The following is a 22,126-nucleotide window of genomic DNA, read 5'->3' on the forward strand; positions in this document are numbered from 1 at the left end:
CATAAAGAACCACTCCTGTGGTTTTATAGTTTGGATAACTTCATTCCAGTCACGTCCCATCCTCACTGCCCTTGGAGCAAACAGTGCAAAAAAATGCAACACCAAAGGCTATACAAGAGTCCTTATCACTAGCTCTGAGAAAGATCAGAAAAATGGACTGAAATTAAATTTCCCATGAATAGCCAGGACATCCAAAGTGCCCAGAATATGCCAGGCCCTGCAACTGCCTCACATGTAGAACTGCTCAACATGCAGCTACAGTAGGGACCATAAATTAGATTTTCTTCTAAGTTTTTTTGTAATGAATTATGTATAATGCAGTCTAAAAACAGGAAGTGTGCAGCTCTGTGCCTTCACCCTCTTCTTATGGACACAAAAATTAATACTGTACCTGTGCTGCAAATGTGTGCTCAGTATCCAGCCCGAGGCAAGGGAATTTCTTCCTGGAGCCCAAAGCATCCCTGTGAAGTGGCCTTGAATATACCAGGCCATCTCAGCTGTGCCTCTGAACTCCTGCCACGACTAAACTAACCCAAACAATCTGATTGTGCAGAAGACAACTGATGGTATCATACAGAACACGGGTATTTCTGGTTTGTGATCCCTTTCACACCTTTAACACAAGTTGCAGCACGTGAATTTATTTTTAGTGAGATCTGTATTTCTTTATGTTGGCAGTGTCAGATAACACACACACACAGAGTCAGGTGTGGTGGGAGGAACCTCACCCTGCAATGTTCTGTATGGAGACACTTTTGGAGAGTGCTGTGGGCTGCTGTGATCTCCTGTTGAAGGTGGAGGTGACGGTGCTTTCGTCGGGAGCGAGGATCGCGGAGCGCGGGCGCTCCTTCGGCTGCGAGCCTGGAACGGAAGGGTGGGAGAACAGTCAGCCCATGCAAACACCTTAACCACTGTGAACTGGGATGATGATGACTTAAAAGGATCCAGACTCTAAAATCCACTGCCTTTTCTTTTTAGAATCACCCCAGGGGATGTCAGCAGATAGGAATAGACATAGGAAGGGAAGACCATCGACCCCTGTGCAGAACTCACTGCACTATGCTTGAAATACCCAGGTGGGATCTGCAACTCCAGAAACACACATGGGAAACTGAATTTAACTTTTTTGATAATTAATAACGTGTCACAATCCACCCTGTTGCATTTTTATTTCCCTGGGCCCATAGTCATATAAATCTCGCTGCTTCGGGTCAAACTTTTTGAGATGGGTTTCTCTTATCAGTATGTACCACAGAGAAATGATAATCCTGATTTCACTATACCCTCACATACCTTTAACTAATCTGTTCATTTAATTCCAGATTTTTCCTTCTTCAGGTGCATTTCTGCTTTCTGGAGCAACACCTCTGAACTTCACGATAAATACCACAGTGAGTACAACTGTATCACATAGTGTGGTTCCATACAGAGATCTCCAAGCTATCACTTATCAAAGCTTACCACTTAAGCTTATCAGATCATGGCCCTGTAAAACCAGCTTGGGCTGTTTCACACCTCTTCTTCACCCTTGGTTACACTGGGTCACTCTGCAGTGCAGTGTATATCTCAGCAAAGTCAGGAACAGCTTGTCAGTATTCCTCCTATTCAAAATTAAACTTTCTATTTTGCCTGTCTCAAAGCCCAAGACTATTTAATTAAGACAAAAATAATTGTATTTTGAATCCTCTGCACTTAATACTCATAGCTGGATTCTTTCCCGTGTCAGACACCCCTGGACACAGGGTGCATCTTCCAGATTTTGTGGCTTTAACAGCTATAGCCATTCAGCAAGCTAAAAGAGACAAGTAATTTTTCTAAATCTGAGATGATTTTACATTTGCTTAAAGTGACATGGACACTGCAGAAGAGGATGAACTCTGCACAACTTCAGTACAAGTTCTGAAATCTCAAATATTGCTCAGCATGCACAGAGGATGCTCTCATCCCTGCTTTGATAAAAGCTTATTTTCCATAGTATCCAATATCAGTTGTCAGAACAGTTAAGAACAGCAGATACAGACTACAACTCAAAGCAGAGGGAAAGGAACTTGTCTTACTTTTGTTTCTCATGGTTACTGTGGGTAACGAAGAGGTATCGTGTGCCTGCAGCATTCCTCTCTGTGGCTGAAAGAAAAATGAAATTCACTTTAATTTCTTCCTCCCTTCTCCCAGAAGATTGTGCCATACAACTAAAACAAAAAAAAGCTAATTTTTTGTCTGAATCTGCTCAGTGTATGTGTATTTTTAAAAATATTTTTTATTTTCCCTGAATGAAATGGGCAAAATAACAGATGGAGAAATGTGCAGCAAATATGAAAATGTGAAAGTGATGACAATACTGAAGTGAACTGAAATCATAATTGCACAAACATTACTTAGCTTGGACAAGCAGGTTCCTTGCATTTGGGGTAAGCACAAATTCTCTGTGTTCCTCATATAAACAGTACATGTAACAGTTTTCATTATGTGAAAGCTTCAGCACAGGGGCTGAAGTTCTTTACAACAAGCTGGAAACTTTGTGCCATATGGTAGAAAGTGTTTTATATCTGCATAAACTTTTTTGTTTGCTCAGTAGAGTAGATGAAATCCCTTACCTTCATTTTGACCTTTGCACAAGAAGCAAAACTCTCCTTACAGCCTTTGTGAACAATTGCATTACAGTCTGTCAAAAAAATCCCAAAAAACAATGAATTAAACAAAACCCCACAGAAAACAGGTCCGTTTTTGCTGTTTGTAATCTGAACTGTTCGCTTTCACAGCTGAGAATTGTAACTTTCAGGCATCATTGTGGTTTACACAAGTAGCTACAAATTCTGAGAGAGAGGCTGCTTTCCAGGATAATTAGCCCTTTGTTTGTTAATAACATGGAATTTAACAGGAAATGCTGTTTAAAAATCAATGCAAGGTTGAGTTGCCAGGCGTCTTAAATTAAAGAATAAAAGGAAAAAAAACTGATGGCATGATTCCTCTGAAAGTAAGGTGGAAAGCAGAAGCAGGACACAGAAACAGAAACCAATTGTAGGGCCAATATTTCTCTGAAAAGACAAATACTGTTCTCATGAAGACAAGGACTGTGAGATCTAGAAGACAGAAGAGGACAGGGAAATTCATTTACATGAACTCAGACAGAATGGGTAAGATCTGCAGCACAGAACCCAAGTGCTGCTGTACTACAGGGTTACCAGAAAAGGCAGCAGGAGCAGCATCTGTCAGGGACCATGCCTGTGAGGTTGGGACTTCCTGCTGGAAACTGGATTGAAATTCTGGTCCAAAACCACGACATTCACCAATGCAAAGAACACCATGCTTTAACAGCACCCTTTACTGCATATTTGCCAGAGCAAAAGCTGGGTGGTTTGGGTTTTTCTGGTTGGTTTTTTTTTTTTTTTTTTTTAATACCCTGAGTCTGCCCGTGATCTCTGCCAGCAGATTTCTGGGAAAGAAAGTTTTCAAAAATGATTCAAACTGCTTGTTTTTTCATAAGAATTGAGAACTGGGTTTGAGGCTTTAACTCTTTTGGCAGATGAAAGACCACAGCTCAAGAGGAGATTCAGTAGCTTAGAGAAAAATACTTCCCCTCATTCATGACAACACTAACACAGATAATGAACTGTATTTCACATGTATGCTACACTGAAAGTGTGAAGTTCTGAATTATTTCTTGTAGCACAAAGAAAGGAAAAAAATCTATGTCCAGAATGACAAAATATGCTCACATTTCTAGAATATCTTACATTTGGGACAACCCAATAAAAGCCAGTAATTCTGGTATTTTGACAGAGATAAGGGTAAGGCCACAGGGTGCTGCTATTCTGGCAATGTCTCACCATTTCCTGTGCAAGAGAAGACAGAACAAAGCAACCTGAAAGCTCTTGCAAAAACCCACAAGCACTATATTTTTCCAACCAAACAAGGAAGAGAAACAGAACTTGCTCCTGGTGCATGAAGAGAGGCAGTGAGACAATTCAGAATAATGAAATTCACACTCAAGCTTTGAAAGCCTGAAGGCAGCTCTTTAGTGTGTACCATTTGGCAAAAAATTTGGACTTTTTATATTATAAAAAATCTGGTTGCAGGGACTTTATTCTTTCAATTCAACTCTTCAGCAAGTAGGAAGTTCCTCTAACTCCTCTGTGTCACTAGCATTAATAACTAAAACCCTCTACACCTTATTTTCTGCATCACTGATCATAAAAAAAATAAAAACCACAAGGCAGAAAGCTACTAAAAATTAGGCTTTTTTGCTCATCCATTTGTTTCAGAGTATGCTCAATCTTTCAGCACTGAGCAGATATTTCAGGAACCCGGGGGGCATCACTGAAAAGCTGAGACATTGATTTAAAATGATCCAGTGCTTTAAAAGGCATCAAGAAAAAGTCATCTATAGGCGAGACAGAGCAGTGGTGGGTAGCACCAGCCTACAACAGCACAGGAATATCAGAGCTTCTGCTGCTGGTTATCCATCATTTCCAAAAGATGATCACCTGAGGAGGATTTTAAGATGCAAAGGGAGTAAGAACCACTCTCAGATGTGAGCTCTCAACCTAGGCCCTCACCAAACTTTTTTTATGACATTAATTTTCTGGCCAATACAGAAAACTTACAAAAATTTTCCATTGTACCTTGAAAGTAAGGAAGGAACACGTGTGCCAAAACACATGACACTGTTGGGTTACTTTAACTCATTAGCATACAGAGCATTAAACTGGGATCTATTTGATTTTCTACGTGGCTTCAGAAGCTGTTAAAAAAGTCAAGTGGGGAAAGGGAGAGGATGCATTTGAGAGCTTGTAATTGTTGATGGTTTACATTTCCCATCAGGCTGACACAGAGCATGTCTCAGACAAACAGCTCTACTGAAATCTCTTCCAGGAAACTCGGAGGTGCCATTCGGGATTCAGCTGGCTGCTCCTTCCCCTGCTCACATCTACCAGAAGGAACGGAAGGCTCCAGCCTGGGAGCAGTTCCTGCAGTTGCTTTGACTCATTTCTAAGCTAGTGGAGTAAAAAATTACTGATGGTGAGGAGAGGAGAGCCTTTCCCAGTGAGCTGCAGTGGGAAAAAGACGTTTTTGTCTGCATATTCTATAGCTTTGGGTTGCTGCATGAACCAAGCAGCGTTCTGGTCTCGACCACACAAACACCACTGACCTCATCGAGCTACAGGCATGAGAAACCATCTGATAAAAAAGGAGAAAAAAATCCCCAATCTGCCAGAAACCCTCAGTGAGGGTTCCCATCCTGCCTGCTCTGTGCTGCACGTCCTTCACACACTCACAGGTAGTTGTCATTTGACCTGTGATGCAATTTCTTGTACAAAGGGAGCAGAGGGTCAGTATTTCCTTTCTGCACCATGTGGTTCCCACTGTGGGTGCACCAAAGCAGTGTTTCAGAGAACTAAAGCAATACACCACAGATGGGTGGGACTTTTTTCTTTCCCCACTGGAAATAAAAGCCATGATCCAAGCCAGCTGTCCCTGTCCTCTGTCCATCTTAGCAAAGCACCTCAGCTCCAAGCCACTACATGCAGCTGAAATAACCAAAGTCCTCCTGACCAATAGAGCCCAACAAGGGGTAGAAAACCCCACAGCCTGCTGTGATGGCTGAGCTCAAGCTTAGGAAAGAAGTTTCAGGACACTTCCATGCATCCACAACTCATTTCAGTCCAGTTTCCACAAGGCAACACGCCGCTCCATGAATCACTGTCTCCAAAGTCTCCCTCCCACCTGACATCCTCAAGCAAAAGGAAAATAAAGTGTAAGGTTTGCATTTTCCATGCCAGATTCAATGAAAAATAAAAGGAAGGGAGGGAACCCCCCCGACTTACTTGCACAGTAGTACGAATCCTTATTGAAAGGCTTCATACAGTGGTAACAGGTTGCTTGGGCTACAACGGAGGTTGCAGTGAAGAGATGTCCATTTAACAGCTTCTTATCTTTTTCCTTCTCCTTGGAATCTTTGTCCTTCTCTTTTGTCTTCTCTTTATCTTTCTCCTTTTCCTGCCGAGACAAAATGACCAAAAGCCTCGTCACCTCGCAGAGGTCTCTTCCCTAGTTACAGATTGCTCAGTGTTTGCCTTTGGCACGGTGAGGACATCGATCGAGGTGCACCTGAACAATGGCCATGTGTCTGCACAGCTCTCCCTTAAAAATGCCACTCACAGCCCCTGTGGAAGTGGATTTATATCGACTCACACAGCTGTCTCACCACTGCAGATGAAACTGAGTCTGTTCTGAAGGCACCTATTTCCTTCTACCTTTGTTTTATAGTTGCTTGGTTTAACGACTTTACCGCTTTTCTTTCTCTTGGCTCTTACCATTTTAAATAAATTGTGTTAAACACAAATACCACACGCAGTGTGTATCAGAATTTCAACACAGTTATTTTTTAAGGCCAAACCATAAGGCTCGTGATTCGCAGCTGCATTTTTAATGGAGAACACAAGCTCTTCCTCAGAGCCTGTATAGTCTCACTGCCAGAGTATTTCCACCGCTGTTTTCCTTCCAGCCAGAGACTTTTTCAACAGTTACATGCAACCCCAAGTAACTATGTGAAGCTTTTTGGCAAAATGGATCTTTTATATACTCTCAATATATGGCACCACAGAAAGGCTGAGGAACAACAGCAACACCATAAAAGACCTTCTCATCTTCCACAAGCCACAAGTCAACCTCTGGGCTACTCAGCTTTGGAAAGATGACAAGCACAGACAGTTTCTGCAACTTTTAGGAGCATTTTTGCTTATTTTTCTATGGCTCCCTTAGACAGAAAATACTAAATACAAAGACTTTGAAACATTTTTCCCCGCACCCTTTCATGGATTTGGAATTCTTCCAAACAATTTTTAAAGGAAACGCCACAGAAAACCTCTGAATTTGAATTACAGTGACTCCTTGTCTTTCCAAGTACCAACCTACAACATGTTTACCATATTAATCAGCTCCAGGTCTGCACTTTTAACTACTGCTGCAGATTTCCTGGCATCTGAAAGAGAAGCTTAACCAGAAACTGGTAAAGGCTTCTGTCAGCTTATCTTTGCATTTTGTTATTTATATGCCATGTGCCCTTTGCCTAATATTATCATAGGCTGAGTATCAGGAAGCTGCAGAGCTGCCCATGTGAGCAACTGCCATGGAGTGGCTGGAAGAGGGATGGAGCTCTGCAGCCGCTGCAGGAAACTCTTGAGCCCTGGATGACACACTCAAATAATGAGTAACTCAGCCTAAGGACTCCTCTCCCAACACATCCCAGGCAAAATGCCAGTGCCGGAGTCTCCCTGCAAAGTGTCATAAACAGAAAGTCTATTTACTGGCCCCAAACACTATTTTGTTCTGCAAATAAGCAAAACTAGGAGCATTACCATATGGAATAATCCTGTCTGAAGCAGAAAACCTGCCAGAAAGAGTCTGTATTGCATCACATCTCCGCCTCCTCTGAGCCATCAGCCTGGCTCACCACCCCACGGAAACCTCCACAGCCCCATTTTCCATCCGCTGACCTGCCCATCTTTAACCATATCCAGCCTGGCACAGTTCAGGAACTGAAACTCTGCAGTTTAGGCCTGGGCTGACAGTACCAAGTTGATGCCTGGAGTTTTGCTCTACTGCCAAGCCTTGTGAAGCTCCAAGAGTAAAGAGCGCGCTAAGCTCAAGCTAAATCTTGTGACTCTCATGCTGAAAGGAGATTTCCCATCCTATACTTCAAACCGACCTGAAATGCACTGTGAAACCCAGCAATTCTGAAGTCTGATTTTAATTTCAATTAAAGCTGAACAACCTCAGGAAAAACAGGAAATCGGTACACCACTTTCAAGGAGGAAACAGCAAACTCCACACAGGGGCTGCCTGCCACTCCACTGAAGGACAAAGTCTCACAATGAGGTTTTTTTCAGCTTTTTCTTTTTTCCTGTGGCAGTTACTGGAACTTCATTTAAAGAAGGACAGTAGAAACAAGACTATTTTTGTGCTCTTGGAGATGCCAGTGAGATCTGAAGCCCGGCTTTGTGGCTGAACCGACGTGCCAGAGCAGACACCACGACAGGTACCGCGGCACCGAATTAACACCGCACACCACAGCAGTGGATCCCGCTCCCCAGGAACCATGGAGCTCTTACCTCCCAGTGCTTAAGTCCCACCAGCCTGACTGTGATCTGAGGTACTTCTGAGAATCTATTCCGTTTTACCGACATCCTTCCCCCGGGGCAGGAGAGCTGCTCCCCACCAGGAACTGCTCCCCACTAGCCCATGGCGATGCTGGAGGCTGCAGCAGGGCCGGGGATGGAGGCACAGCACAGAGGAGTTGAGCAAAAAGGGGGAGGGGCAGGACAGTTGCTGACTTCCTTAAAGATGATTTTAGCTACTTTGCTACTGCTTCATCTTGCCCTACCGTAGGTTCCACTGTGAAAAAAAAAAACCCCAAAAAACCAAACCCATACAGGCAGAAAGGATGTGATTAATATTTTACAAGTCGCGAGTCAATACGAGACCACCTATTTAAAAGGTAGAGGGGAGTAAATCAAACACTCTGTGATGTTTGAGGTACAGAAAAAGTGAATTTTAACACACCTCAGTGTTGCTACATACTACTTCAGCAAACAAAGTGCTGCAGAAGTTGCCCAGACAGAAAGGTTTTGTGTGTTCGCACTCCTCCTGCTCTGCAGGTCACAGATATTCTGTCTCCTAATCCTTTCAAATGCTTACAACTCCTACCATTTACCCTGAAATGCTGCTGCTGGCACAGCACTGCCTTATTACTGTGCAAGGCAAGGAAAAAGAAAAATTACTCATGCTAATTGTTGTAATTTCTCAGAAACTCTTGACCAAAATGAAAAAAAAATAGGGTTTTTTCCTGAACTGACAAAGATAGAGCATGTTTAAGACTTTGCAAATGTGAATCAGGGCACTCTGCTAACAGCAACAGATTCACTGATAATCCCAAATAACACCAAGGACACACCAGGCATGGGTAAATTCACATCATCTTCTACCAGTATGCCCTCCAGTTAATGCTCTAAACACCCCCTTTTTTTTTAAGGGTTTTTTACCTAACTCTCTGCAACATTTTCCAAAAGAGCTGTTGTCATTAGTAGGCTCAAATATGCTTTATTTTACTTTATTTCATCTCAGTAAACTGCATTTCTGAAGGTCTGGAGATCAGTAAAACCAAGCTGAAAAGACACTGAAACCTCCCTCCCTCCTGACAGCTCAGAAACCAACTTCCTTTGTCAAACTTCCTCTTTCAAGGTTTGTTGTTCTGTTGGTTTTAACTCTCAGAGGTTTTTCTCGTCTGTAATGCTTCTGAGAAATCAGTATTCCAATGAATTTTTGGTCAAAGTATTTAAATGTACAGGTGGAGCTTTAAAAATGTACGTAATGCAAACATTCCACTGTGAGCAGACAAGAAATTGTAACTCGAATTACATTTTGGCTTTTATTTAGTAAAAGTATGAGAGTTGATACAAGCTGCAATTTTTATAGTGCATGTTATGGTTGGGATTTTGGAGCAACTCTTTGTCAACACTTTCAGACACAATCACAAAACTAGTGAAATCAGACTGCACTGAGCAAGTATATAAAAGCACTGCTGCTGTATTTTCTGTCCCAACCAGATCTCTTACCTCTCTCTCCAGTTCTTGCTTTAGAGATTATTCACATTAATTGCAAGAACCAGTTAATGAACTTCCAGTCTCACTCACAGTCTGTGCAAAATGCTCCTGAACTCACTGGTGTTTGCACAGAGGTTTCTATGTAAACAGATTTACTTTTTTGACTTTGTACTTTGCAGCAGGGAAAAGCACTGTCCTAAAGTTGCTCAGCAGCAGCTCTAAGTCACTGAAACTTGTGGCTTTCTGCCTTTAAAGACAAATCCATGAAGAGGAGCTGTGTGCAATTCCACCTCTCAAGAGCCTTCCAACAGTATTTACCAACATATTAACTACACATCACCTAATGAGACAGTGAAGTGCTCCGAGCTTCTGTCAGACAGATGAATTGAGGTGAGATTCAAGCAAAAAAATCCAAGCCAAGAAAATCCCTAAACATATATTAACCTTCAGGGGACAATCTAAGGCAACAACAGCCCGTTTGTGTGAAATATTTAGCATTAATGTAATTATTTCTGTAACCAATACTGTTCCCAGAAAATTCAGCTGTGCTGAGCAGGGCTTAACTTTCAGCAAATTAAATTCCAGGGTTTCAAGGATGGAAAAAGGGAAAAATATAAATATTGGCCATCACTAAAGGTCACTGTTTGAGCAACTTCTCCTGCAGTGCACAGGAACTTTGTGGCAAAAGTAAAAAAATGGTGAAAAGACAATACAGCCTTCAGCAGCCAGCCCCTTCTTACAGCTCCTGTCCTTGTTTTATTAAACACTGCTCAGGTTCTGTAAAAATTAGACTCATTAATCACTACAAAGCCCTAACTCATGCCAGGGCAAAATTTATTCTCTGTGAGGAAAGGAGTAAAACCATAGAATCATAAAGGCTGGAAGAAACCTTCAAGATCATCCAGTGCAACTGTCCCCCCAGCGTTGCCACTGTAACCCAAATCTAGGACCCAGCACTTGGCCTTATTGAACCTCATACAGCTGTCCTTGGGCTCAGTTTTGGGGTGCTAAGATTTCCCATGGAGCCAGTTCCTATCACCCCACAGACAATCCTGCCCTTACAAAAAAAAAGGAAAAAAAAAAAGGAAGGAAGAAAGTAAAAGAAAGTAAAGAAAGGAAAGTCAGGCAAAGACTTAAACACAAAATTCATCTCTGCTGCCTAGGGCACTCCAAAAATCACAAGAAGCACTTACTTTGCTCTTCTTGCTGCTGGACATTTTATTCCTGAGGTAGCTGAAGGTGCGGCTGACTTTTGTTACACCTTTACCAGCGGGGACACTGCTGCTCTCTTCGGATATACTAAAATAAAGATAAAAGTTGCTTTTGGTTTTTCTTCCCGAAGCATCTATTAAATGGATAGATTCTTTTTAAAGGACAAATGCATTTCTTAGCCAACAGAGTCTTGGGTTGCTTTCTGGTGAAAGGGAAGGAAGAGTGAAGACAAAATGCCAATCCACTCATTTTGAGATAAATTTCAAGGAATCCTCCTATCTGTTTTGAAGCAGGCCATGCCATAGCACCCTCTGCTGCTCCCCTTGTCAAATAACCAGGAACCATTAATGCTGGTAAAGAACCATTTCCTTCCAGAGAAAGGCATCTAATGAACTCTGAAAAGGCAGTGAATGTTTTTAACAGAAACCACACTGTCTGCAAAGCCTCCCCTGAGAAATGAGAATACCAATATTAAGTAATAAACCACAATGGTTATGTGTATTAATTTAGGAATTTTTAGGATCCCAGATAATTTTTGCCAGTCTTTACATGCACAAGCTTATGACTTCTTCAGCTACAAAGGAAGAATAAGGAAACTATTATTGTATTAAAGGACACAATCTGTCAATATTAAGCACAACACAAACCAAAAGCAGAAGAGCAGAAATACAAATTAAACCAAGAAGGAGAAAACAGCAGTGAGCAGAGGGGAAGAGCCTCCCAGTCACAAAATAAAACCAAAGCTGCCAGTGACACAGAGACCAGACACTCAGCTCCCTCAGTGCCACAAACGTCCTTCCTCCAGTGAAGCACTTTGAAAGCCACCAGGAAGATTATCTCCTCTGTGCAACTTGCAAGGGTGAAAAGTAACATACAAAACCACGATTGTTTTGGCCTTTGTTATATATAGAGAGAGAGAGAATTACCCACAGGGAGAAAGAACTACTTTTAGTGTAAAATATAAGTCAGGGTAAACTGATACCATGCAACAATGCATAATCTGATGTTATTGGCTATGAATAAACACAGAGCCTCATTAAGAGGTGAGACTTAGAACAGACTTTCCTATTCTGTGATCTAGAATATTCTTCAGCCTTTAGAGATACGGGACTGATTTTCAGCAGCCTGACAACTCCTGATTTCAGCTGAAGTGCACTGGTGCCAGGAGGGGTTCTGGGTGTCCAAGGCAGAGCCCACTGCAGACAGAGTCCCCCAGAAGGGACACGGTGTCCCCAGGATACTGTACCTCTGCACCGAGGAGCCCACGGAGCTGCCGAACGACTGCGCACCTGGAAAAGACGGGAGGGGCAGGGGGTGACAGGTTAGACTGCAACCTTCCAAAAAAACATCATTTGCATATTGGGACAGTTCAAGAGGAAAGGGAAATGTTTTCCAGAAGTGGGTGTTTAGAACAGATTTCACATGTTCAGGATAAAACCTGTTCCCTGCATCCTTGGCTGCTCTCAAATTAGATGCTGAGGCAAAAGCCTGTTTAGTATTTTTATCACTCTTCAGCTATTAAGTAAAGACTGTGCAACTGTTAAACTTGCTGGTAAATCAGGGTGTCTGAATCAGAACTGCCAATTCAATGACAATAGGTATAAATGAGAATCATTCTGACACAATGCTTTTATTTATACTGCACTAGAAAGGATCTATTGTACAGCACATCCGGGTTCCATGTATAAAACTTTTCTGCTTGATAAAATTGTAGTTCATTTTCCCATCAAAATCCTGAGGCACTTCATAAAGAGTAAGGGAAACAAGGGAAGCCTTATTCCGTTTTCCACAAAATGTTACCAGCCTGGGGCTCCGTCACGAAACACTGCTTGAGGAAAGGCTGAATTTCAACATGAAGCTGAAGCCCTGCCAATGGCACCAACTCTCTTCACACAAGAAACCTGCTTGCACAACACATTTGGAGCAGATCTGGGAGCTGACACCATTTACCAGAACCATCGAAGAACACTAAAATATCAGGATGAAATGATCCAGGACAGAGGGCTCTCTCTGAAGTAACTGGGCTTGCCAGGACTCCAAAAAAATCTTCATACAATTACTGTTTGCAGCCCTATCTGAAGTTCAAGAAGCAGCATGACTGTCACCTTATTAGGCTTCTGCATTTAGACTGCAAGAAAAACAGTATTTTGGCTCAAATTCCCTTAATGCTAAGGGTGAATGCAAAAGAGCTACTTGCCATTAGAGGAAAAGATGTCCCTTTATCCAAAAGCAGTAAGTGCATTAGGAAAAATCGTGCATACAATATTAGGCTTTAAAACCAGAGTTTTCTAACCACTGATTCAAGTGCCAACAGAGTCTGAGACAGAAATACCATTTCTTCATATTGAGAAACTAAAATACAGGCATACCCCGTTACCTAAACCCTGCTTGGAGAGCTGTGTTAATATTTCCCTTGCAAAATCTTTCACCTCATTAATGATTTATCCCAAATACACCAAAGTTAGTAATACTGTAATATGTACGCAATGAAGTCCACTATTTGATTTCTAACAGTGATATTATATTTTTATAATATACCTAAGTGCCTACTAAGATCACACAACTAATTTACAGACTTCCAAATTCTTGGTTAAAGTTCCTGTGACTCTGGTTCCCGTTTCAGTTCTAGTTTGCTTTTAACCTGGGTTAGGCCTCCTTAGTCTTTCATTTCCTTTTAAAATAGATTCCTCAGTTTGACCGGATTTAAGTATTTCACAAACCTTTTTGTTTCTCTGCAGTTAACATCAGAAATGTGAACAAACTCTGAACTAAGAGCTGCAATAATTTGATATTTGTGACTGTTTTTCACTACCTTGAGAAAATACACTGCATGGGAACTACAATTATGTATCATTTATCTTTTACTGCAATAGTTGTTTTCTCTTAAAAGCAGGGGTCTCTTGGTGCTGGCAGGCAAAATGGATCCAGTCAAGAATCGAGGTCTGTTTATGATTTCATATTTTAGATTATAACATAACATCAGATGATCAACCCTCTGCTGCAAGCTGTAAACCCCAGGAAGATAAGCATGGAAAAAGACACATCTTCTCACCTTCTGGTTTGTTTCTGAAGTAGAACAGGGGGAAGGAAAGCTTATTTTCTTAATGTTTTGTGTTTTCTGTCATGACCAGGAACAAAACTGACATCTGACTTCACAACCCACGAAAAAATGAAGTTTTTATTTCAGAAGCCAGAACTGCTATCTGTGTACAATGAACATGGGCTAGCAGCCAAATTTTGCTGTACTCATCTGAACACCTTTTAAGCATCACCCACCAAAATTAGTTCATATAGTAGCTAGATTTGAAATAATTCATCAGGATCCATTATGCAGAAAGCAGTGACTGGACTAGGATGCTGAAACCAGCTTGCAATGCCTTCATGCTGCCAGTAATCAAACTTCTGTGGGTCAAGAAATCCACAGGCTTCGTAATAATTGTCCAGCCATCTGAAATCCATATCTTACATATATCACCAAACAAACTTCAACTAATTCTCCATTTTCTAAAGAAAAACAGGCATGGAGAGGTTGAAGAGTGGTAACTGAAATGCACGAGCAATCTTAATGTTCACACATCCATCCTCTTATGAGAAACGAACCCTAAAGATGTGAAAAAACAAATTGGTCTGGGATTACTCCATGAAAAATGCCCATTGCCAAAGCAGTCTTAGAAACAGCTGTGGCTAAACCAACCTTCATAAAGTCATCACAATATCCTCAAACATGTAAAGAAAACAACATTATTGTTTGAGACAGTATCTGTCACTATCTTAAATGATCATCGTTAAAAGGAGAGCTGTTGAGGGAGAGAAGATAAATACTGGCTACCATAAATATCCTCTAAAATTGTCATACCCTAACATGAATATCAGGTGTTGGATGCTTAAAACAAAAAACCAAAAATAAACAATAATAAAATAACCCAAACCCTCAAAAGAACAGAACTCACCAAACAAACAAAATCCACCAAAAATTTTACCTAAAGGTACTTTTTACTGTGGGTCATGATAGAATGCACAGCTGTGTCTTTGCAGTTCACTTTGTGGGGTTCATGAACTCTGAGTTGTGTTAAAAGCAGAAGAAAAGGATAGAGAAACAAGGAAGGAGCTTAAATATGGAAGTGGGTAATATCACACCTGGGCAAGGACTTTCTTGAAGGAAGGGACAAACCCACAGTGAAGACCAGGAATGGAAAGGAGGAGAATTTAGATACGTACAACATGGATGGTGTGGAGATTGTTTTAAATTCAGAAAGCAACCAGAATCTATTGGACTGGAAAGCAATTTCCCCCATCCCAGTATAGACACAAGCAATGTGTCTGGTTTATTTCAACAGTCTAATAAAACATGCTTAAAAAATAGGAAACATTTTCAATTATCTTTGATAAGCCTATTAAAAAAACACAAAAGGAGTCTAAATTACTTTAATTCAATCTTCTGCCTTAGTCAGGCTTCTTTTAGCAATGGAGTTTGCAGGAGAAAAAAAAGCTACCAGAGAACTCTCGCCTGTCTCCCACAGAACTATTTGGATAATAATATCAGGACCTAGATATGATCACCTTGAGGATTTAAGGTGTTTGACTGCAATATGTGCTTTTTGCATAGTGGGGGAACTGTGAAGTTGCTGTGAAGATTTTCAGAATTTAATAATCAGGGCTTCTGTCCACTTCTCTTCCACTGAGCAATGCACTCACTGTCACTTTTGGAGGGCAAGATTCTACCTCTTCTGCTAACTCCATGCACTGCAACAAGCTCAGGGCAAGTATTTTGGTTTCAGTAAAAAGGTAAAGATTATTTTGCTGCTCAGAGTGGCAGGTGATGATATCTGCCACGTGGATACAGACTAAAACTAACCAGATAAGATGTGATGGTGCTGATGTAGAAGATTCTTTAGATAATAATCCTTTTATTCTGCCATTAGTGAGTATTCAGATACAGCACTAAGATAATGCTATTAGACATCATGCAATGGAAAGGTTAGTTCAATGTTTGCAAGGTGAAATTCCAGTGTCTGAAGCAGAAAACCAGATTTCCCTTTGTTTCCACCCATTATGGCTGCAATGCACAGAAAACAATTACTTACTATCCAACTCCTCCTCCTCCTCATCACTGGAAGAAGAGCCAATAGAAAAGAGAGTTTTAGACTTAGGAATGAATGGAGAGATGCTGAAGGAGAAGGAGATTCGTCTCGATGGTCGAGTCCGGCCCTGGGCTGAGAAGTGGGTTAACAGCAGACATTAGAGCATGCTTGAAAATGCATTTAAAAATAAAAAAAGGACAGGAAAGCAGCCAAAGCAAACTAAAAGCAAAGCAAAGGAAACGTCTGCAAAGCAGCTGGCTCCAGAAAGGCACAAGAAACAAAGAACTGAGAATGTGCAAATTCCAGAGGATGCAGGTTTCAGAGGGCGCAGGTCTCACTGCATGCACAGATCGAGGTTTGAAGCTTTCCCTATTTTTGGTGACATTTTTTTATAGGACCTCTTAGTGAAGAATGATAGGCAGCTAACTTTCCAAACTGAATACCAATAACAAAATGGATCTCTGCAAAAAGGGCATCAGCTTCGCTGAAAGAACTGCCAAGGACTCAAACCAGAACACCTCAAGATATCTGTTTATAGGTGCTTTCTGCAGTTAAATGACACAGCAAAGCTACCAAACATTAGCAAGGTCAGTTTATCTGAAGTGTTAACTTAATCTACCTGGGGAGGTTCTTGCCACTTCCATCTCTAAAAAAAAAAAAAAATCAAAAATGCTGATAATGTTATGCCCCTCAAAATTTCCAGCTTTAAAAAAAGAGACACTTCTTCCAAAAGAAAACAGAAAAAACAAGCATCTCTTTTGCCTTCTTCTAAAATTTAGGAGTCCCTGTTTTAAAGAAACTGCCTGAACATGAGAAAAGCCACACTACAGGCTCTTCTGCCCTTGCCTGGAAGATGCCTACTAAACACAGTGCCAAATTCAGCAATTATCCATGAAATCACAGATCCCATCATTTATTTTTAAGAGCAGCCCTTGCACAGCAGCAGCTTTGCAACAATTCTTTGTAATTACAATGGTCTCTGACAAGAGAAGTAGGAGCCAGTCAGCCACTCTTCATTGAAACTGGATTCCCAAAGGCTGTATTTCCCAAACCTTCTCTTCATACAAGCACAGGTGGAAATCTCTGAGCTGTGACCTGATTGCTGGACACCCACTGCTCATACGGTACATCTGTATGTCCTGGGAAAGGTGACTGGGACAGGGCTGAGGAAACTGCCCCTGGGACAGGTCTGATCTAAGGGTCCTACTTAAGCACCTACATTAAATGTCTTCAGCACATGTATTCAGGCACTTCTAAGTCATTCCATGGATAAATCAGTTCACTTGCAGGACAGGGAAAACAGGCTAAAGACTTTATCAAGTATTAAACTTCCAAGAGAAAGATGAAGCAATGATTGCTCTCTTTGAATGAAATATGTCCTTTCAGCCACATACAACGAGGGTTTTTGCATGGCTGGTATCATACATCAAAAGTGAATTCAGAATATAAAAACAGTGTCCAAGGAATAGCCAATGCTATGCAAGCAATGCAAAGCAAACTCCCCTGAAAACTTCCTCCAGCCATTAGTCACAAATGCCAGTTGCCTACAGGCAATTTGACTAAAATGTGCACAGTTTTCCAACGTAAGCAGAACAACCCTAGAGGGACCCATTGAAAGGCATTTAAACTGAAGAATTCTTAGCAAGACCCACGCATTAGTTTTGTTTAGACTGCCTTTTGAAGGAGTTGTTCTAGTGTTCCAGACTTGAAGAACACAATTAGGCAACACCACTTTTTCTTCTGTAGTCTACTGTCTATTTAGACTAAAAGTCAAGATGAACAATAATACTTTACTGTAAATTGAACCACCTTCTTCAGCCCAGTTCAACTTCCATTTCAGTGGTTTTATTTATAGCAATTCCTGGCTTTATAACAGTGCTCCACACTGGAAATTTGCTATTCCAAGGCTAAAAGCATTCTTCCGAGCACTCCAGCCAACAGCTCTCTTGTGACCTCCCTCTATAAAATGCTGAAGGATTAACATTGTGAATGGCCACAGCAGCTCTTGGAACATCTGACACATCAGATGGAGTGTGGGCTAGGAACTCAGTCTTGGAAATTGCTCCTGCCTCAGCACACATGACAATAAACAGTAAAAATAAAAGAAATCCCTTCATATGTTTATTAATCTGGATTTAGTTTTTAAAGTTCTCATGCACAGCATGTTGCTTGTTGCTTTCTTCCCATTCAGACACATTTGCAGGGATCAGAGGGTCACTTTTTCTTTTAAACACCTACCACAAGATTATGCAAGTGGAATAAAGAACTGAATTTGTCCTAGAATTCACTTCTATGTCATTCTTGCATAACTCTTAAGTGTCCTGCTGGAAAAACATGAACATGAAACCCAGGTGACACAAGGGAGTTTATACAACAAGACCTCCTTGTAAGAGGCACTAAACTGCTTCCCATGTCCTATGCTCACAATTCAAACAATACTGTTCCTCTTTCCAAGGGGAAGAATGAAGTAGAGTAATAGAATGGTTTGGGTTGGAAGGGACCTTAAAACTCATCCAGTTCCAACCCCCTGCCATGGGCAGGGACATCTTCCACCAGACCAAGTTACCCTGAGCCTCATCCAACCTGGCCTTGAACACTTCCAGGGATGCAGCAGCCACAACTTTTCTGTGTGATTTATTGAAGTTTCTCTAGTTAGGAAGGTGTCAGGATTGAGAAAAAAAATCCATGAGCTAAATTTTCCAAGTGATTACTCCTTTTGTACGCTCATATTAACCCCTCAAATGCTCTGATTTTCAAAAACCACCTTTCTATAAAAATGTGGCCCTTTTGAGAGGTCACAAATTAATGACAGAGAAAATGATACTCACAGGAATGTTAGTAATTTTTACATTCAGTGTCCCAAACTCACAGACATTTGCCTCAAAGCAAAGACTAACTCTGCTACTTTGTCCACAGCCCATCCTTCCTTCTCCAGGGACCAGGCTGGCCAGGCTGGCTCTAGAAGAAGATGGGATAATCAAGCCTCCATGGCAATTTAAGGCCAGGCCACAGGACATTTTAACAGCCTCAGCCATCCAGGCTCCCTCAGCCACCAACAGATCATTTTTGGGGAGCCAGCCAAGGATTCTGGTGTTTGGTCAGAGGTTGGTTGCAATGCCAAGAAATTGGCTGCTTTAAAAAACGACGACGAAGACCTTCAGCCCAAGGAGGGAAGAGGCAGTGCCACTGCACAGGGCAGGATCTGGTCTCTTCACAGGACAGAGCTGCCCATGCTTTGGTTACTGTTGCTGGGCGACACATTAGGCCACATTCCATTAATCGTGGAATAAGCATGGTGAAGGACTTAAAAATGTCTCCTACAAAGCAGAATCCCTGTGAGCCTCCTCCAGCAAGTCTCCTCCATGAATAAAGTACCTTTCTTAAAGCACCTTGTTCAGCTTTGCAAGGGAGAATCACGTTAATAAAGAGGAAAGATCAGACACCATCACTAACTGACAAGACAAGAGCTAAAATGTCAATAGGGTTTCTGGCTGGCAATTAATGACATGAAAACGTGTAATACATCCAGCTGCAGCGTTCTGAATGACTTTTTCAGCTGAAAGAATCAATTCAACCAAGTTGCAAAATGAAGTGCTTGTTATTGCTTCAATTAAGCTAAACTGGAAAATTCTATAGAATCATCTCTTATTATTTTCTTCAGGAATGAGATTCAATAAATTACACCCAACTGCTCCAAAATATTTAACTCAAAATGAATAGCACCAAACTCCCCCAAGGAGATCATGACATGGATTCTCAAGTTTCCATGTATCAGCTTTAAAAAAAAATCTAGATGCAGGAAGTAAGATCTCAAGTGGACTCTACCTGACATCAAAGGAAGAAACTCTGAAAGGATGCAATTTTTTTAGCCAACAAACTCAATAAATCATAGTTTTCATACCAGTAGTCTAATTTAGAAAGAAGAAAGCGACCCACACAAAGGAAACCCAAGAGAAAGAAAACAGGCAGGATACACTGGGAAGAACAAAACTAAACTGAATGAGTTCTGCCCTTCCACCCAGAATTCCATGCAGCAGTGAAACATGTACTTCATGTAATAAAGGAAGCAAGAGTGGGCAGTAGCACATTTTGCCTTGGGAAGGTAGCAAGATATACTCAGTAATACAGATGACAGAATGGATAAGGGAAAACTGGATTACTCACTGTCGAGCACTGGTTTGCTAATTGACATTAGAGACATGGATTTGGTCAGTGGAGATGAAACAGCAGAAGAACAGAAATTAAATCCTTGTGGCTGCGACGTTTGATGCACCTGCAGAACAGAACAGAACCACACTGAGCAAATATGTCAAGAATGACAGAACTATCCCACCTTCAGATCCCAGGTCAGTGTTCATATTTACTGCAACTCTCACTCTGAAACACTGAAACACTGCACAGGTGAAATGCAACATTTTGTTCTGTCTTTGAAGTGTAATATAACTAATTATACAACAGAGGGACTCTGTGTGCTTGATTTTCTTGCAAGACATTACAAAACAGGTATTGTTAACTCTCTGACAGCCATGGAAATTGCTGGTGTGACTCCAGCTCCTCAGCAGAACTAGACTGTGGTTCAACATGGTAAAAAAATCCAGTGCTGAGCACTGTGTTCCCCAAAAATGCCATTCCTCTAAGCAAGAGAAGACACAAGAGTTGTCTTGCCACAAAGAACGAAGTAGAAAATTTAAAAGAGTTGGAGATTCCTCCATGTTAAAGAGGGAAGATTTTTAATATTATGTGTTATGTAAACATAAGGTGGAAGCCTTTGTCAGACTGTCACTTGGGAAAATGACTTTCAAAATGTCGATGTAGCATTTCCCAGTCATCCAATAGTAGGGGGACAGCTTTACCTGGTGGTTGTAGTCTCTGATTTCTCCTTGCTCAAGTTCCTCACTGAGCAGGACCAGGGACTGATTGCTGGCAAGTGGACTCCTCCTGAGGTCTTTGGAGCTCAGAGAAGAAGCCTCCAGGTTTGTAGAGGGCTTCTTGTTCTCACCAGAGTCTCCAGCAAGGCCTTCGAGGCTGTAACTAAAGAGAAAGCACAGAGGTCAGATGCTGCCCAACTCTTAGGGACTGGTGTCTTTCAGCACAGAGCACCTGCAAATGTAAAACACACAGCAGGCACTGAAGTGTGCAGGGAAATGCAGGTGCTACTCCTCAGCATGTTCTTTTTCCTTCAGAGCAAATAACAACATCTTTGTGCCTCTAATGAGACATAAAGGTTTGTTTGTTGCTTGAACAACCATTGAAACTCCTGGACAATCACCTTGCCTGATACTTTTTGAGTGGTGCACAGGAAAATCCAGAAACACCTCTTCTAAAGATTTTGGCATTTCCACATATTCTCTTTGCTAGCTTTTTATTATGCTCTCCCTTGGAATAAAGCCACCCAAATAAAACTACCTTGCATAGCACGTGCTGCCTGTCCTGGACCAATACTCCTCCCAGCAGCCACGTCAGCTTCTGTAACACTCATCTCTGCAGCCACATCCTCTGAATCTACTTTAAAATTTTCCCCTGCACAAAGTCTTGGCACTGATAATGTCATTTATTCTGCCAAAGCTGGTTTCTTTTTTACCCTTGCTGTGGTCTTGCTTTTAAATTCAATAAATGTTGTCTCCGTCACCCAATCAATTTTATTTTATCATCTACTGAGGGAGCTAGGTCTTGCCCAGCAGAGCTGGGCAGTAACTCAAAGCAAAATAAAATACTAAACTTTTGCTTGCAGTACTATTAGAAATAAAACTTTATTATTTAAAACCTATTAGAAATAAACTCTGTAGAGACAGGTGCTGACAGACAAGTGAAAAACACTAATACGCTCTCCTCTCACCTACACAAAACACACCCTCTTTCACATGCAACTATTTAATCTGATAAACCTTGCCCTAATATTCTGCTTCTGACCCTCTTGTTCCTCATGCCCAAGCACCAAGAAACCCACTGAAATGCCAGTGTGGGTTCACTGGGTGAAGCTTTACAGATTCAGCTCCCAGGACATGAGCACAGATCCATGGCCAATGCTTGATTTGACACTCACTAAGTCCAAGGCCTACCCTGGGCTCATGTCCCAACCCGAGGCTGATCGTGACATCTACGTGGTGAACAAACCAACATGTAAACACATGAAAAAGAAAACACTCTACAGGCTGTACAGATGATTTAAACAACCAGAGGAGCTTTAAATTCAGGTAGACTTGCATAGCAGTGATTAATGTTCTGCAGTCC

The 22,126-nt window shown here is 41.4% G+C and overlaps 1 protein-coding gene across 9 annotated transcripts in view; it reads right to left on the reverse strand.

Annotated features, from left to right (window-relative positions):
- Nucleotides 1-22,126, reverse strand: part of AKAP13 (A-kinase anchoring protein 13) — a 205,971-nt gene that overhangs the window by 22,043 nt on the left and 161,802 nt on the right. For 8 of the 9 annotated variants that reach the window (XM_032122281.1, XM_032122282.1, XM_032122284.1 and 5 more), the window contains 8 exons: nucleotides 20,749-20,926; nucleotides 20,060-20,168; nucleotides 12,061-12,103; nucleotides 10,796-10,901; nucleotides 5,826-5,997; nucleotides 2,595-2,662; nucleotides 2,058-2,124; nucleotides 729-861 (listed from right to left, as the gene is read on the reverse strand). In XM_032122281.1, the coding sequence (XP_031978172.1) occupies nucleotides 729-861; nucleotides 2,058-2,124; nucleotides 2,595-2,662; nucleotides 5,826-5,997; nucleotides 10,796-10,901; nucleotides 12,061-12,103; nucleotides 20,060-20,168; nucleotides 20,749-20,926 (876 nt within the window). The other variant, XM_032122285.1, reaches the window with a different exon arrangement.

This window comes from Corvus moneduloides, chromosome 13 (genome assembly GCF_009650955.1).
Source record: "Corvus moneduloides isolate bCorMon1 chromosome 13, bCorMon1.pri, whole genome shotgun sequence".
Lineage (NCBI taxonomy): Eukaryota > Metazoa > Chordata > Aves > Passeriformes > Corvidae > Corvus > Corvus moneduloides.